General features: G+C 54.1%; 1 protein-coding gene across 1 annotated transcript in view; it reads right to left on the bottom strand.

Annotated features, from left to right (window-relative positions):
- The window catches only part of LOC146337526 (uncharacterized), a 33886-nt gene extending 17907 nt beyond the window's left edge, over window positions 1-15979 (bottom strand). The window contains exons 1-3 of the mRNA XM_084814782.1: window positions 15529-15979; window positions 11156-11458; window positions 157-220 (exon numbers count right to left, since the gene is read on the bottom strand). Of these exons, the coding sequence (XP_084670908.1) occupies window positions 157-220; window positions 11156-11458; window positions 15529-15588 (427 nt within the window). The 5' untranslated portion in view covers window positions 15589-15979. The remainder of the gene's footprint in view (window positions 1-156; window positions 221-11155; window positions 11459-15528) is intronic.
- Window positions 15980-18132: the final 2153 nt, after the last annotated feature.

Genomic DNA, 18132 nt, shown 5'->3' on the forward strand with positions numbered 1-18132 from the left:
TGGGGGATGATGGCAGCTGTAGTCCAACACATCTGGACAGCCCTCAGTTGGAGAAGACTGGTGTACACATTCAGGGACTGGAGCAGAACTTGGTAGTTTCGCCCCTGCCTCTTCCACCACCACGGCTGCGGCAGGGGAAACAGCGGAGAGTCTTACCTTGGCTGGTAATGTCAGTGGTGTTGGCCGCATGCCAGGCTTCTAGAACCAGCGAGTAGGAGCGCTAGGAGGAACGGGGTGAAAGGTTACCAGAGAAGAGCATTCTCATGCTGGTCTTGGCACACAACGTTTCCCGGAGGCTGGGTACGGGGAAGGGAAACGGGCACTGCCTTTTCAGCAGCTGTACCAGGAAATCTGGGCTACGGGGCTAGAGAACAGGGATCTGGGGGTCAAATGCCTGTACCCGTTTCAAAGAGGTTGCAACTGAGGCATGTGAAGAAGAGGTCCCAGGAAACAGAAAATCCCGGAGTCCAGGCCCCCCGGTGTCCCAACACCACAAACACACACCCTTGGCACATTACAAAATCCCTTCTTCATGTAACCAGTGCAAATTAATCTGCGACTGGGAGCCAACTGCAAGATGAGAGAGCAGGCGGTAACCATCACACAGCTTCTCTGGCTCCCAGCTGTAACCCTTAGACCCTACCACCACCCCCGCCCTGAAGCTGGGAGGAAGATACAGAAATATACTGGCTGTGTTTCTCGCAAATTCCTTCTGCCCACACGAAGATCCAATTCTGGCAAAAGGGAGAGAAAGGGGTAGTCAAAGGCAATATCGCCTCCACACACAGCTACCCTGGTGGGAAATCCAGCCTGCTTACAGTAGCGCAGCTGGAGCATCGAGTCCCAGGCACACACACCCCATACAGAAGTCCGAATCTGAAATTGGATCAGATCCATTGAAACACAGCTCAAGCTGGGCCTGTATGGAAAACACACCCAAATTGCAACCCAAAAATCTGTTTTGTGAGATTCCCACACTTGAAAATCCTACGGATGCAAACAGACTGAGAAAGTTCTGAGCCTGCTCCCGCAAACGGTCACGGTATGGACTGGGAAATAATATAAAACGTTCTTTACATCACTGATAACACACAGTAACGGACAGCAGAGTCTGAAGGAAGCCAGGGCTTGAAGACCTCTCTCAGGTTCTCTCTCTCTCTCTCTCTTTCTGCTCTGGCTGTACTGTATAACCTTTGAGCAGACCTTCATTCTGCCATCTGTAAAAAGGGAACAATGGCAGCAGGCCACCCAAGGGTGCTGAGAGGGCAAATGAAGCAAGGAGAGTAAACTTGTACAAAACAGCAAACTGTGAGGTCCATTACACTTTCAAAATACTTGGCAGGGTAGGAGGAACTCTTCTGCCTGGTGTAGTGTCCTGTGAAGCTCTAAAGCTTGTGCATTCTCCACCCCATGCTAAGTGCATTCAACAAAGGGTCTGTTTCACTGGCTTTGTGTCTCTCATATTATTTTATTTCATTTCAAGTCTTTTTATCCTGCTCCTCAGACAAAAAGGCTCCTGGACCGGCAGACATATCATCAGTAAAACAAGACAGTTCCTGCCTGCAGGCTTACAATCTAAAAAGGCATGACAAAAAAGAAAAAGGGATGGGGAGGGAAGAGGAAAAAAACATTTTAGTCTTTCAGCGGGGCTAGTGGAATGGCCCTGCTTCCCCCTCTCAGCTCCCTCAGTACAGCCCACTGGAACGGCTGCTGGGGGTGACAGCTGAGGGAGGAGGACGCTTCACGGGGGACTCAACATAGCAGTCACTATCTACAGAAGCCAGGGAGAGCTAATTTAGGCATTCCCTGGAGTATGGAGCCATGTGAAGCACAAACCAAGATCTTTCCCCCGTCTCTGCCAGGCCCTATTGTAGAAAGAGACAAACACACTGTGGTGTACAGCTGGAATGTCTGGCAAGAACTGACTGTCACCGTTGGCAATTATTATTTATTCTTTGTTTGTTATATTCCTATTCCGCCTTTCCTCTGAGGAGCCCAAATCAGCGTACCTGAGCTGCCGCCTCTCCATTTTATCCTCACAACAACCTTGTGAGGTAGGTTAGGCCAAGAGTCAGTGGCTGGCCAGATGTCGCCCAGTGAGCTTCATGGCCAAGTGGGGACTAGAACCCAGATCTCCCCAGTGCCAGCCCAACACTCTCACCACTGCACCATGCTGGCTCATGACCCTCTATGGGTGCAGAGTTTGCTTCTCTATCCCTTGGCGTCTCTATGGTGAAAACAGCATTGGCTGTTTGGGGTGGGGTGGAGACTGCTCCGTTTTAGACTGGAAGTGCCCCCCAATCATCACTAATTCTGTGTGACTCTAACCTTATCTATCTCTATGGGTGCCCTCCCCTGCCGCCTCCCCCAGACTCCACCGACTTGTCCATCCCACCCAATTGTCTCCCAGCAGTGGGGCTCCAGCAGAGAGAGGAGGGGGATTCTCATCAGGGGCTGCTACCTGATCTTTTTAACGGGAGATGCCTGGCGAATGAACCTGGGACTTGCTGCATGCAAAACGGGCTCTGCCGCTGGGCTATGGTTGTTCCCCTAAAAGTAAAGTAAGATTCCAGTCCTCATGATTCTGAATAAAAGGCTGATTTAAATAGGAACAGAAGAAGCCAGGCCCTTACTCCATCTAGTCCTGCCAATCCCACTTTATATTTTTCTGTGAAGCAGATATTTATGCATTTATTTATTCTGTTAAAAGCGTCATAAAAAAAATGTCTCTAGGCGCTTTACACAACTCCTTAGTCCCCATCCTCTGTTGCAGATATTGGCAATCTGGTGTCCTCCAGTTGTTTTGGACTACAACTTCCATAATCCCAGACCATTGCCAATGCAGGCTGGGGCTCATGAGTCTTGTATTCCAACACATCAGGAGAGTACGAAGCTGCCTAGCCCCTGTTCTGCTGCAACTACTAAGCCTGACTACATTGCCCAAGAGAGCTGGGAATGATGGGCATTGCAGCCCGATGCTGTTTGCGAAAGGCTGCATTAAATATTTCAGAGGAATGCATTCATACACTAAATCTAAAGAGGCATACATATTTCTATTTACACACGTAAATAAATGCAATCAAAGCTCTTCACGGTTGCCACAGATGGCGTCAGCTCCCGCCTAGCATGGCTTACCGAAATTCTCTGGCGCGCAAACGCAGCGCACGAGTCTGTTGCGGCAAAGACAGCACAAGAGTCCTGTGGCTCCGGAAGACGAACGCACAGTGAGGGCAGGGGCTTTTGCGGGCCCCAGCCCACTCTACCAGCGGGAACTCTGCGGAGCACGGCCTGCCCCTGACGAAATGGGCAGCAGCCATGGAGGCTTCTGCTCCAATAAATGCGTACATCTTTCAAGCAGTTTCCCCAACCTGGCACCCCCCAAATACGTTGGACTGCAGCTCCCATCATCCCCAGCCCACCAGCTTTGACTGTTCATGGAGGTCGAGTGACAGCGGTGAGCCGGGACCCTGAAATGGGTTCAATTAGGCAAGTATTGATTGCCCTAAAAGGCAGCCTTCTCCAACTGGGAGCTTTCCAGATGTGCTGGACTGCAACTCCTATCATCCCCAGCCAGCAGCTGCAAATGATGGGAGTTGCAGTCCAAGGCATCCGGAGGGTGCCAGGTTGGGGAAGGCTGGTTTAAGGTGCCACAAGACTCTTTGCTCTTTTTGGTACCTGGCAGGGCAGGGCAGCATCAAAAGCTTCTCCCTCGGAGGCAGAAGAGTGGGTGCTCCCACACCAAACCATCAGTTTGGCCGCCACTGCTATGGTCTTCCTGCTTCCTTTTGCTGGGGCTTCTGGGAAACTGAGCCTGGGATCAGCCCTGACATGAGACAGGTGTGGGGAGCCCCCTAAACCGCGAGTAGGGAACCTGTGGCTCTCCAGATGTTGCTGGACTACATCTCCCATCATCCCTGGCCATACCAGCTGGGGCTGACGTTCCAGAGGGCCAGACTTGTACCAACGGTGGAAGTTTCAAGGAAGCAGAGAGCCAGTGTGGTGTAGTGGTTAGAGTGTTGGCCTGGGGCTCAGGAGATGCGGGTTCAAGTCCCCGCTCTGCCAGGAGCTCACTGGGCGCCTCGGGGCCAGTCACTGACTCTCAGCCTAACCCACCTCGTAGGCTTGTTGTGAGGATAACATGGAGAGGAGGAGGACGACCATGTGAGCTGCCTTCGGTTCTTTGCAAGAGGAAAAACGGGCAGGATATAAATGTAATAAATGAATAAACATTAGGAGAAACTTCTGCACAGTGAGGGCTACTTAGCAGTGGAACAGGCTTCCTCGGGAGGTGGTGAGTTCTCCTTCGCTGGAGGTCTATAAGCAGAGACTGGGCAGCCATCTCTCAGCGATGCTTTAGCTCAGGGATGGCCAACTTGTGGCCCTCCAGATGCTTTGGTTTGGAAACATCTGGAGGGCCACAAGTCAGCCACCCCTGCTGTAGCTGCATCCTGCACTGAGCAGGGGTATGACTAGATGATCTCTGCAGTCCTGTAGCCTCCATGGTTTGTCAAACACTCTGAGTGCATGTGTGGGAGGGAGGGAGGGAGGGAGGGAGGGAGGGAGGGAGGGAGGGAGGAAGATTTTAAACTGATGTTCAATCTGTCCCCAAGGTTTAACCTCCTTGAACTTAATCTGAAAATTCTGAAGGCTCAGACCTAACATACAGAAGCATGCACAGAGTGCCTTTTCTTCACCTCCACTGAACCTCCACTGGAACTTCTAGGTTAGAGGAGGTGACTTCTGTGGAGACGATAAACCCGATCACCTTTACCTTCAAAAATTAAGGAATGATGGGAGTTGCAGTGCTTAATTAAAAATGATGGGTGTTTCCCGTGGTTAATTAGAAACGACAGGACTCTCCAGTGGTTTAAAAAATTAACCTCTGGAAAACTGGAGGATTTGGGCACTGCAGATCTGCCCTACAGACACCAGTGCCCGGCCCATGGCAGACCCTGGCCCGAAACCTGGGCTGGGGACCTATCACCCATACATGGGCAGGGCTGAGCAGACCCAAAGTGCGACAAAGAATTAAGTCATCATCTGGGGAGGGGAGCACCACAACCCAAAGGGAGGGAAGTGACTTTGCAGCAATTAAGAAGAGAGACTTTAATTAAGTTATTTATCTCCTGATCTCACTTCTCTTCCCTGCTCTCCCCCCGCCTCCCCCCCCCTTGGGAGGGAAGGGCTGAATAACACAAAGAGCTGACAGAGGGGGAAGGGAGGAACTGCAGCCCTGGGAATTCCCAGAGAGAGAGACAGGGGAGGCCATAATGGAGTCACCTTTCCGCCCCACACAGCAGCTTTTCCAGGGACTTTGCATCCTGAGTCACCTTTTTAGCAAGCTCATTTCCAGGTCCCTACAGAGCAGCCTTCCCCAACCTGGTGGCCTGCAGATGTGTTGGACTACAACTTCCATCATCCCCAGCCAGGGGTGGTGGAAGTTGTAGTCCAACACATCTGCAGGCCGCCAGGTTGGGGAAGGGTACTTTAGAGCAGGGATGGGCAACCTGTATCCCTCCAGATGTTTTGGCCTACAATTCCCATGATCCCTCACTACTGGCTATGCTGGCTAGGGCTGATGGGAATCATAGGCCACAACATCTGGAGGGCCACAAATTCCCCCCCCTCCCAACTTTAGAGCACGTAGACCCGAGGGCACAATGCTTGGCACATGCCTATATGCTCTCCTTTGTTTTTATTTTTTTCTCCAAATTATTAATTTTCCCAGTACACAGACAAACAAAAAAGAAAGAGAAAAGGGGGTGGGGAGAAAATTATACTCAATTTAAGTCTAGTTTTTGACAGCAGGTAGTACATTTAACATATTTTCCCACCCTTTACAGGCAAAAAAAATAGGTGGTTATATTTCCTTCATAACAGGAAATTATATTTAGTCTTTTTCTTAATCTGAGGAAAGGCTTGGACAGATATTGCTGTGTATGTCCCTGATCTGTGTATGAAATAAAATCATGCCATATTGTATAAAACTCAGATATTTTGACTCTGCCTTTAGCTAGTTTCAGTCAGTTTGCCCATTTTTCTGCCATGGATATTTGTCACGGCTGCACATACCAAGACAAGAAAAGGGCAACTAAAATGATCAAGGGGCTGGAGCATCTCCCCTATAAGGGAAGGTTACAACAGCTGGGATTGTTTAGCTTGGAAATAGGAGGGTCGGGGGAGACATGGTAGAGGTGTGCAAAATTATGCATGGTGTGGAGAATGTGGACAGGGAGACATTTTTCTCCCTCTCTCAAAATACTAGAACCCAATGGGGTTGTCCCATGAAGCTGATTGGTGGGAGATTCAGGACAGATAAAAGGAAAAACTTCTTCACACAGCACACAGTTAAACTATGGAACTCACTAACACAAGATGTCATGATAGCCACCAATTTGGAGGGCTTTAAAAGGGGATTGGACAAATTCATGGAGAAGGCTATCCCTGGCTAGTAGTCCTGATGGCTATGTGCCACCTCCAGTATCAGAGGCAGTAGGCCTATGTACACCAGCTGCTGGGGAACATGGGCAGGAGGGTTCTGTTGCTGGGGAAGATGGGTGGAAGGGTGCTGTTTTACTCGTGTCCTGCTTGTGTGTTTCCGGTGGGCAGCTGGTTGGCCACTGTGTGAACAGAATGCTGGACTAGATGAACCCTTGGTCTGATCCAGCAGGGCTCTTCCTATGTTCCACGTTATAAGTTCTGCAGCATTCCACATGCTTCGTGGCGCTCACCTTTAGGAGGACCTTGCTGAGCACCAGCCCAGAGCCTTCACCAGAGTTGTCAGACAAAGCTAGCTGCACTACAAATGTGCATCACTTTGATACCAGTTCAACTATCATGGCATCATGACGGATGTGGGGAGGATTACGTGGTTTGAGGTTGCTTGTCCTCCTCACAGTGCAACCTTTCCCAGGTTTCCGGGGGGCGGGGGGAGCGTTAATGATTAAACCAGTTTGTCTCCCTGGGGTAGATGCATCCCTGGTTCCAATGCTGAAACTGAACGCATTTACCAGGGACAGCCCCCAATATTTACTGGGGACAGTCTCCAATTCCTGGGCCTTCTCTGCATTTGCTTTTTGAGAACACCTCTAATCCGGAGCTTAAGTGGTGCAGTGGGGAAAGGGTGTGTTTTGCCCCACGCACCTCCACGCGCAGACGCAAAGGCAGTCCGCGGTCCACAACCTGCTAGTTCGCACATCTGCCGAGGTATATTTTGAACTGTTCATCATCTATTGGACCATGATGGGTTTTCCCCTCACCCACCTTCCTGAGCCAAAAGAACCGTCACCAGCCTATTGGTTTTTAAATTGCCGGAAGACGGGCAATTGCAGAATAAATTAATATGGCGTACAGAAGGTGAAGGAGAGCTCTCGGCATTAGCAGGGGGCAGGCAGGGGTTTTTGATATGAAAACTGGAGTCTGCAGACATGTTCTTGTTTTCACAATCCTGTGCAATCCTGGAACTGTAGCATGTTCGTGCTCAGGGCCAGCTCCAGGTTTTTGAGGGAGCCCTGCGCAAAGTCCACTTGGAAGGGGGATCCTTTCTCAGTGGGCTCTAGGGGACCAGCCTGACAGCTGTGGCAGGGCTGCCAAGAGCAGCAGGAGGCTGGGCCACCAGTAAAATTTCCCATGATTCCCCAGAGCAATGCCATGTCAGAGGGATTGTTGGACATTAAAATGGCAACCAGACGCCACCTCTCTGTGCTACTCGGAGTACCTGGCCAGAAAAAAATAATTAAACAGGATCCCAGAGCAGACATCATAGCGGGCCATGCCAGAGCACTGGGGCCCTGGCCAAGGCCCAGTTTGTGCTGACAAACACTGAGCGTGGCCCAGGACCCAGCCGGATATTTCCAAAACTGTTGTCAAGGGCTCCTTGGAGGGCTCTCTCAGTCTAATCTAGTAGCCAAGTCCAGACGCAGACAAAGGGATTCTTTTTAAAGCTTTATTCTTCTTTTATAACTTACAACTCTACAGGTAGCAACTAGATCTGAGCAGCAGCATCCCTATGCCCTAAGTTGGAACAGTTGGTCCCCGTTTGAAAGGCAATTACTGGCAGACCCCTGAATATAAGGACTAGGGAGAATCCCTCCCCTTTTCCCTTGGATCCTCTGGGCGCAACTGTTCTTTGCGCGCCAACCGGGTGCTACGCCTCCTTTCCGCGCTCTCCATTTGGCGCCGCTCTCTGCGTTTGCGCCACACATCCAACCAGTCTGCTATCGGTGCTGGGTCACTCCCTGGACTGCTTTCTAATCTAGGAATGTTGGTGGGAGGAATCTCTGTCAGCTGCGGGCCCTGGGAAAAAGGGGCGCGCTCCTCTCCCAGGAGCGACTGCTCTTCCTCCGAATCAGAACTACTCTGGGATTCTATGGGCTCAGTGTCCACCCTGACAACTGTCTCCCAAACAAGTCGGAGAAGGACGGAATAGGCGGGCATATACAAACTAGCTTGAGCTGTTACACAGAGCTGAAATAGCCCACGTGCTTGGTCAACATGTCCCGGGTAGGGAGAGTAGGCATTTGGGTCCCATAGAGTCAAAGGTCATCCATGCTCAGTGACCTTTCCCAAGGCCAGAGGAGAAAAATGAGGGACTAGCCAAAATCCAGGTGGACATAACAGAAATGGCACATGCCTGTCTAAAGAGAACACATCTCAAAACACTGATTGGGTATGCTTATTCAAGGCTGGGCTGCCATGGTCCCAGGTATGGCATGCAGGCACATGAGGCTGCCACCTTGCTGAAGCTAAGCAGGTCTAGGTCTGGTCAGTGCTAGGAGGGGAGACCACCTGGGAACCCCATGGAGCCACCCTGAGTTCCATGATGGAAGAAAGGTAGGATATAAATGACATGAATTAAATAAATAAAACGATTATCAGACCATTTTTAAAAAAATCAACTGAGAGGTTCCTGAGCGTCAAAAAATAACCAGGCAGCAAATTTTTTATATACCATTTTTTAATACAAAAACTTACAACAAATGCATGGGGCAAGAACCATCATGAAGGAGGCTTCCCCCCCCGGAGTCCCCCTGCAACACCTATGCAGGGAAAGCTGCTTGCAAGGTGGTGCCTGATCTGACAAGCATGGGCCTCCTGGAAGAAACATGGAAAGCCTGCTTCTTGCTCTGGTTGTTACTCATATGCAGATTGTAATCAGTTGACTACAACTGCTTTAGCTGACAGCTCTGACTCGGATCAGAGTACTCCAGGAGACACCCAGAGCTTAAAGGGGCCATGCCCCCAGAACGAGAAAACGAGATTGGATCCTGCAGACACAGTAAAGTGAAACTATAGAGTGTATGCATACTGTAGAGTGCTTTCTCCAAACCTGGTGCCCTCCAGATGTGTTGGACTACAACTCCCAGAATTCCTAGCCAGCATGGCCACTGTAGTCTCCAACACATCTGGAAAATGTTGGGGAAAGCTGCTATAGACTCTTAAGCAGAGGGGGATCTATGGTCTCCATTTGAGGCCCAACTTCAAAAGAAGCCAACACACGCATGCCTACAAAAACTGGGGAATTGGCATATGGTTTCCCTGCTGGCAGTTCACTTGAGGAAGGATGCACCAGGGACTCTGCCCCAGGACACGTTTCTCATAGTAGAGCTCCACTGTGGGTTCCAATCAAGGAATAAGAATGAAGTGCCTTTGAGCATGTGCAAAGTGTCTTTCCCTTATCACACGTGCTAGCGGCGAGCATCAGCCCCGCTCTCTTTAGAAACTAAGCACTGCGCCCCCATCCCAAATGTAAACACAGAGCACATAGCAGGAGAGAGAGTTCAATGAGAGGGACTCAGCCTTTTCTGACTGTTATTAGCCCAGGTGCAGATTTTGCATTCTGGCCCTTTCAAAATCAGAACACAGAAGGGAGAGGCAAAAGTGAATGGGTGGTGATTTGAGAAGATATCTCCCCCTCCGCTAGCAACAGGATGCACCCCCACAAGGAAGGCCACTTCACACTGTGAGAAATGCAGGTCACCAAATCCAGACCCTATACCTTGAAGAGCTCTTAAAGGCTCCTGTGCCTTTAAGAACAGCTTCGAAGGGAGAGTTTGGCCACAGTGCAACTTTTCCTCTCACCATGTTGCACTGGTATTCTCCTTTTTAAAGAATTCTCCTTTTTAAGCCACTCTTAAAGGGACAGGAGCACCCCACTGCCCAGCATGTCCTGGGAATTCTGAATCTAGTACCAGCTTTATCTTTTTCATTTCTGGCAGGCATTTGAGATTGTGGGGCAGTGGGGCCAAGATGGGTCTCTCACTGTTCAGCAGCCACCCCCAATTCCCATCAAGACAATATCATCACAGACCTAATTAATTAGAATAAGAAAATCAGAAACACACACACACACACTTTATGTTTCTGGCATCAGAGGCGGCAAGACAGATGCCCCAGAAATCAATAAATCACTACGCAGCCAGTTTATACAGGAGCTGTCTTGCCCAATTTATAAGCTGAGCGAGATTCAGTATCTGCCTCAAGTCCCCCCAGGGGAAAAGAGTGTAAGCGAAGTCCATCTGGCTTCTGCTTTCCTCTTGCTTTCTCCTACTCCCTTCCCCCTGCCTCTCTCCCAGAACACCTGGGTCCCTCTCTGGAGAATGAAGCTGGCTCCAATTTCAGAATCTAAACCCTGCCCTCACCCACACCCATCTCAGAAAAAAAAAACCCTCCAAGAGAAGAACAATTTGGGGGGAGAGGAAAAAAACCCTCCCTAGTTTGTTATAAGGGAGCAGAGAAGACTATGCACACTTGCAGGTTTCACTGAATGCTACATCAGGTCTGACATGGCAGGACCAAATGTTCTGTGAAATCTTAAAGCTTGCATAACTGGCTTCAGTTAAATGATGGAAAGACATTTCACCTTCTTTGAATCTCTGCCTACCCCTTAGGAGCATCGTCAGGGTTGGGCCAGTAGTCCTGGATTCTATTCCCAGCTCTGGGAGGAGAATGCTACCTAGCAGTCAGAGCAACAGGGAGATAGGGCTCAGCTCTGGCGCAGGGAAATTTGGCCTCTGGGCATATGCAGAGTTCCTTTCCTCGTCACCACTGAACAACATCAGCCAGAAGCTGCCTTGAGCGCCAGGACTTACCTGTGGAGAAATTCACAACTGTATGCCCCCCGCCCCGCCAGGTAAGCAACCAGCAACCACCTTACCGGCCAGGCAAAGTCGAAATGGACCACCATCCTGTCGGCATGGTCTGTGTGCTTCTGGTGACTGGCAGAGAAAACATTGCCCCCAAGGACGGGGGTGGTGGCAGCGCCCAGGATGCAGGGTCCCCCCGGGAGGGCCCGCAGCTGGTATTCCTTGAGGCAGGCCCGGAAGAAGGTCCGACACTGCTCTGCCACGGGGCACGGCGGGTCCAGCCCTCCACGGCAGCAGCGCCCGTCGGCCAGGACCCCTTTCTCGTTGCGCACGGAGAGGATCTGTAGCTCAAAGGTGCCAACCGCTTCAGCAACCTGGAGAGGCAGAGTGGGACACAGAGGCAAGTGGGATGCAGGTCACAAAGAGGGACATAAAACTGCCTTCCCCAACCTGGGTCTCTCCTGAGGGGTGGGACTACATCTCCCAGCATCCTCCAGCCAGCTGGGGGATGCTGGGAGCTGTAGTCCCACCCTTTAGGAGAGACCCAGGTTGCGGAGGGCTGCTTAAAGCCATCATCAGAAATCGCCCCCGCACACAAACACACACTTGGAAAGACAGTCTGCTGACCGCATCGCGGCCCCCACTACATTACAAACATCAGACCGGTCCCATCAGATAAGAACATCGAGGGCTGTGGAACCCAACATTCTCTTGCCAGTACCAGTCCGCCAGGCGCCTCAGGGTGTTCATAAGCAGGAAGGGGGAAAAAACACATTTTTTCTCCTCTCTTTCTAAAAAGGTGCCGCTTCCTTTTCTCCAGTTGTATGGGCTTGCCTGGTATGTCAACATGGGACCGCTCACACCCACAGTGGAAATTATGCCCTTAGATCTGGGTTAATTTTGAACAGAAGCCCAGCTTCAAAACCTGTTTGGCGCAGCAGGGCTCGAGAGTTACCTGAAGTGCATCATAATGGAAAGGGTGCCTCTGAGCATAGGAAGAGTGCATTTCCCTACCTACAGCCACAGGCACGTATCTGCCATGACTGGGTGGGATTTTGAGGCCTCTGATGTTGTGCAGAGAGATGCCTCCTTCATGGGTATCCCAGTCTCTTTCACACACACACACAGACACACACACACACTTTCTGGCACTTCCATGAGCAATTTCCAGATTCCCCTATTCTCTTTGGACTACTCACCAGTAGACCATCTCTCTGCACATGCTCAGAGCACTAAAATATATGAAACAAGGGTTGGGGAAGGAAGGGTGAGGCTCAAGCTTGCACAGAAATGGTACTTCCTTGACCTTAACGCCCTATTCACTAATATCAAATGTGTGTCTGTGGCTCTGGGTAGGGAAATGAACTCTGATTATGTTCAGAGGCACCCCTTCCTTTGTTACATACTTCATGTAACTGGCACTCAAAACAGGTGGCGGGACAGGGACTTTGTTGAAAATTAGCCCTGATTCCAGGGCCAGATCTGGTGGCTGAATTTCTGCCTTGGGTGCGAGAAGATTTGACCTTAGAATTCAGTGCCTATCTGATATCCGCACTTTAGAACCATCAGCTAAGAATGTATGTCTTGCTTGCAAGGGAAAGGAATATACCCAGACTAGTAAGGGAGGGGTGAAACTTCTCCCACCTCCTTCCGTGCCCACAGCTGGGGAGGCAGGATCAGCTCCCCCACCCCACCCCGATGAGGAAATCCATCTTCCCCAGGGGATCCAGGGCGTTGCTGGAATTCAGGCAGGCAGGATTTCACCTCTGCACTCCTGTTTTGCTGAGGGGCCTGTTGGGAGGAACAGTTTCTCTCCCTGCCCTTTGCGCTCGCCAGATGTGGAGCGGTTAGACGGCAGGGTTGCCAAGTCCCAACACCCACGGGGGCTCCCAGCCCACCCACCCAACGGGCTCCCCTCCTCCTGCCCACGCCACAAAACTCCACTGCACACTCTGCAGCCTCAGAAAGATCATACCTTGTGGTGATAGGAGATGATGCATTTCTCAAAAGACACACAACAGGACTCATAGCCTTTGTTTGCAGAAAATTCAGCCCCCAAAACAACCATGGGCAGGAACCAGAGCCTTGAGTGGAAAATCCAGACAGGCCCACCCCCTCTCCCTCCTGCTAATTAACAGGGGGACCAATCCACCAGGGGGTTTATTTATAAGAAAATTTGTAAGCAGCCTTTTGGCCCCAACAAGGCCTCCCAAGGCGGTATACAAAAGCAAAACATTAAAACCAAACTTTCAACGATGTGAAAAACAGAGCAAATAAATGAATGAATACATCATGAGAGGGGGATCAAACCTTCATGTGTGAAAAACTGGGCCAAAGAGAACCATTTTTACTGCCTGCCTGAAACTAAGCAGAGATGCGGCCAGTCTAATACCCCTTAGAAGGGAGTTCCACAGTCAGGGTGCTGCCTCAGAAAAGGCCCTGTTCCATATTTTCAGCAACCCTAATCTCTTTTGGTGGCTGGAGGTGGGGACATACAACAGGGCCTCAGAAAGAGATCACAGTCTATAGGCTGGTTCTCCTCCAGACGCCTTTTAGAAATGAACGGGCAGTGCACAAGCACTTTTGCACCTCTGGCATGGGAGATGCACAAGTCCTCTTGCGCACTGCTTATTCATTCCACTGAGGCTTGCACAGAAGAACCAGCCAGGGGATCAAGTCCCCTTCATCAGATCCGTCTCCTACTTCTAATGGCAGTCAGGACTCACCACCTGAGAAGCACAGCTCAGCGCAGGGCTGGCTGGCTCTCAACGAGGGCATCTGTTCACCCAAAGCTTCCCTAACCTGCTCCAACATTTTTGAGATGCTGGCAGTCCTGGGGTGAAAGCGCTGTGCAAAATAGCCATGGTGCAAAATTGCCCCTGGAATCGGTCCCGAGTCTAGAGAGGTAGCCGCCTCTGGGGTGGAGCACAGGAGCTGCCTAAGCACCCCACGGCAGCAGCTTTCGCTGAGAAGCCAAGTGAGATCCCACACCCTCTAGTCACGGGAGGGGGGGGCACTAGGAGATCACGGGAGTTTCAGCATGGAGGTTCCAGGGCCTCCACTTTTTGCAGGGAGCTTGGTTCTAGGGGCTCCAGGTTCCCTTAAAGAGAAGAACCACCACCAGGCCCAGCTAGACAGAGAGAGAGAGAGAGAGAGAGAGCGCGCGAGCGCACAGTGGCTGCCACACTGCCACACATATACCAAGCCCTGTGGCTGGATCATCACAAAAGACACCTCTTCTGCCCTACAGACTTAGCCAGTGTCTCCCCTGCCCTGGGCAACCATGCCAGCTGTCCTTCTGAGGGACTGGGGGAAACACAAACAGAGAATTCTTGCCCCCTCACCCCCCAAGCTTCTTGGGGAGGGTGGGAGGAGGAAGCTGGTAGTTACACTGGAACATAATAAAAGCGAGACAAGTTTTTCCTGCCGAAATCCCACTTTGGCAGCGCAAGGCTGGGCATGCTTACTCAGAAGCGAGTCCCGCCGGGTTGGAGGGGGCTGAGGCCCTTGTAAGTGACTGTCAGATTGCAGTCTCGTCCCCAAAGCCCCGAGGAGGAGGCACTGCTGAAACAGACAGGAGAGCGCTGTGATCCAAACCTCCCCCTGCCCAAGTCCATGCCCAAGGATCCATCCTCCAGCCCTCCCATGAAGGAGCCCAGAGGAGGAGGAGAGAGTGGCCCTCACAGGCCTCTTGCCTGCACAGGGTGCCTGCAACACAGACGCCAGGCCAGCCTGGTAGATGCCCCACTTCCGCGGCTGACCAGATTTTCTTCCACCAAAAAGGAGACCGGTGTGGATGGGCCAGCAAATGCTTTTCGAGAATGGCCGGGGTGTCTGTGTGATGATGGGGCGGGTGCCTGCTCCGGTCGGGAGGCTGAGAGAGCCCGAGATGGGTGCGGAGCCCTGCGGACAGAGACGCTTTTTCCAATGGGCCCGATCCAGAGGAGGGAACCTGGCTGGACCCGCCTGAGCGCAAAGGGGGCTCGATCCGTGCTTCGACTCCAGGGGAAAGAGAACAGCCGCTGCAGCCTTCCCCCAACTGGACCCCCGCCAGATGTGTCGCACTACAACCCCCAGCATCCCCAAGGGATGCTAGTCTGACACATCTGGCAGGCGCCCGGTTGAGGAAAGGCTGAACTACAGTGCACTCGTATAAACAAGCCTGCTCTCCCCCCCCCCCCGCCCCCGGAACGCCAGAGAGATGCCGCGCCCGGGAAGGGGAAGCGAGCCTGGCTCCCAAACCACGGAGAACTTGGCATCTCCCGCACACGCGCCCAGCTCCTGTTGCTCCAGCCGCCTTCCCGTTGCGGCGGGTGCGGGGGGACGAGCATTCCGCGCGCCCCGATCCAGAACGTGTGGCGGCTGGGGGCCGCCCCAGGGCCCCCCTGCCGCAGCGGGGCTCCCTCGGGCCCGGCGGGGCGCCCCTCCTCGCGCGCGCGCTCACCTGGGGCCTCATGTGCAGCAGCAGCAGGGCGCAGACGATGCCGGGGCTCCTCAGCCTCATCGCGGCGGCGGGGGCCAGGCCGGCCCTTGGCCCCCGCCCGGCGCAGGCGAGGGGAGCCCTGGGCTCGCCGAGCGCGGCGGCGCATAAAGGGGCCGGGCGGGCTGGCGGCGGCGGCGGCTGCGGCTGGCTCTCGCCGGGAACGGGCGGCCCTCCTCCTCCTCGCCGCCGCCGCCTCCGGGAGCCCGGCGTGGTCCGGCGGGGAGCCGCGAGCGCGCGGCGCGGCTCGCCCGGGCTGACATCACGCGCGCCGGGGGTGTGGCCGCCCAGCCGGCCAGGCCCCTTTCCTCGGCAGCCGGCGGAGGAGCGGCGCGCCCTGCGCTGCCGACCGGCGGCGGCTCCCTCCCGCGGCTCTCGCCCGGGGGCGGCCACGGGGGCCGGGCGGCCGGGCGGGGCGGCGCGGGCCGGCGCCGGGGGTCGGGCGCTCGCCAGGGCCCGCGCTCCCGGAGGGGCCCCGGCAGGGGCCCCGCGCCGCGCCGCCTCCTGGCCACGGCCACCGGCTCGCCCCCCGCCGACGGGGGAGGGAGCGCGGGGGGGCGCCGTGGCGTTCGCGCCCCGCGCGGGGCTGCCCCTGCCAGGAGCCCTAAGAAGAGACTCCGCCTCCAAGTTGGGCGCGTCCCCCCTTCGTTAAGGTTCCAGAAGCCTATTCTCCCGTTCCAACCTGTGCCCACCTTCCCCAGCCCGGGGCCCTCGCGATTGGACTGCCATTCCCATCATCCCCAGCCAACATGGCCAACGGCAGGCCCGGTGTCAAGGGTAGGCATGATGGGACACCTGCCAAGGGCCCACACCCCGGCAGGGGCCCGCTGACAAGACCCCCCTGGCGCTGCTTCTCCTGTTCACTGTTCACCGCCTCCTTGCTCCCGGCCTGGCTCCGGTCTAATCTTGGCGGCCCGGATGGCCTGGGCCCACGATTCTTCCAAGCTCGATGGGGGGGGCGGGGGGCGGGGCAGAACCTCTTTCCGCCCGGGGCCCCGATCCAATGTTGGGGAAGCTCCCGGGGCCCTCGCTCCAGCGGTGGGCTGACGAGCGCCCCTGGCCTCGCTTCTCTTCGCCACTGCAGCCTGCTCGCGCGCCTGCCTCGCGCTCCGGCCCAGGCAGTGGCGGTGGTGGTGGTGAGGTGGAGGCAGCGACGCGACAGCACAGTGGCGAAGCCAGGTAATTTTAGACCCTGGAGTTAATGGTCCTCCAGTGTCCCCCCCCACACACACACACTCCACCTTTAGACAGCCATGGGTGGCCATGTGTAGTCCTCCACTTGCAAAGCACGCGTGGAAGCTGAAAAGAAGTTCTGCGCGAGGGATTAACGGATTCAGACCAACAAAGCGATATTTACAAAAGTTTCTCTCGCTTCCAAATAAAAAGCAATGCGTCACGATACCTTTCCCCTCCTCCCCTCCCTTCTCCCTGCCCAGTTCTCCGCTGCCCCCCAAACTGCTTCTGCATGCCTGACAGGTTAGCATAACAATGAAACTGTTTGCCAGCCCCGATTTTAAAAAAGGAAAAACACCAGCTCTGAGCATGTGCAAGTTTGGCATTTTAAACTCACTCCAAGCATAGCCCCACAGCGTGTGCAGCAATGGAACGGGGCCTGCTGCTGCGCCCGCTGCTGCCGGCGTGCGCATCTGGGGCCCCAGGCTTTGGCCTGGGGTCTAATCTTGGCTGCACCACTGGGATGGAGGAGCAGGGGACGCCGGGGCCCCCTTGCCCGCGCCTCGCTGCCTGTCGCGGCGATGGGGACGAGGCGCAGCAGCAGGCGCAGCTGAGCACCGCGGCCGCGGGGAGGCGGGCTCGCGGAGGGAGGGCTCCACTGAGGGGGTCTGGCCCAAGGGCCCCCAGACCTGGAGCCGGCACTGGGCAGAGGGCGCAGACGGGGAGGCGGAAGTGGAACATCGCCTGGTGAGGAACGGGAGCCTGGGAGGCCGCTTCGGAGCAGCAAGGGCGAGCGGGGAGGCCCTCCTGCCCTGCGTGATGCTAGACGGCCGGCCGCGAGCGACTTTCATCAGCCCGTCGCCCCGGAAAGGCGAAGGCCTCCCGCCCGCGGGCAAGCTGCACTTCGCCCATTGGCTCATGCGCACGAGCCCCAGGTGACAGGGCTGGGCAGGCTGCCGGAGCCCTCCTCCTCCTGACAGGCCCCAGAGCCGCGCCGTCCCCTGCCCGGAGAACCCCAAACCGCAGCCAGCTGGGTGGCGTTCATCCGGCTGGGGATGATGGGAGTTGCAGTCCAACCTTTCTGGCGGGCACCTGCTTGCGGAAGGCCAATGCAATCTACATCTCCACAGCGCTGCTGCAGCATCTCGCATAATTCCCGATTTATTAGGGTCCGCTGAAAAATGTGATGGAATGCCGATTGTGCTCCACTATACCACAAGGTGAAAGATACACAAGCTTTTGTGTTTTTTAGGGACAATAGATGGACAAGACTCTCCAATGTTAAAAATAGTTTTTATTTTTGAATTTTGTTTTTTTAAAGGAAGGAAAGGGCCAGTTTTGATACTTTGCTTTTCACCTAGAGGGGTGAAGGAGTCTCCCTCACCGCAAGTCTTC

Source organism: Heloderma suspectum, chromosome 10 (assembly GCF_057233095.1).
Source record: "Heloderma suspectum isolate Gila_16-S chromosome 10, 16-S_ref, whole genome shotgun sequence".
NCBI classification, from domain to species: Eukaryota; Metazoa; Chordata; class Lepidosauria; order Squamata; family Helodermatidae; genus Heloderma; species Heloderma suspectum.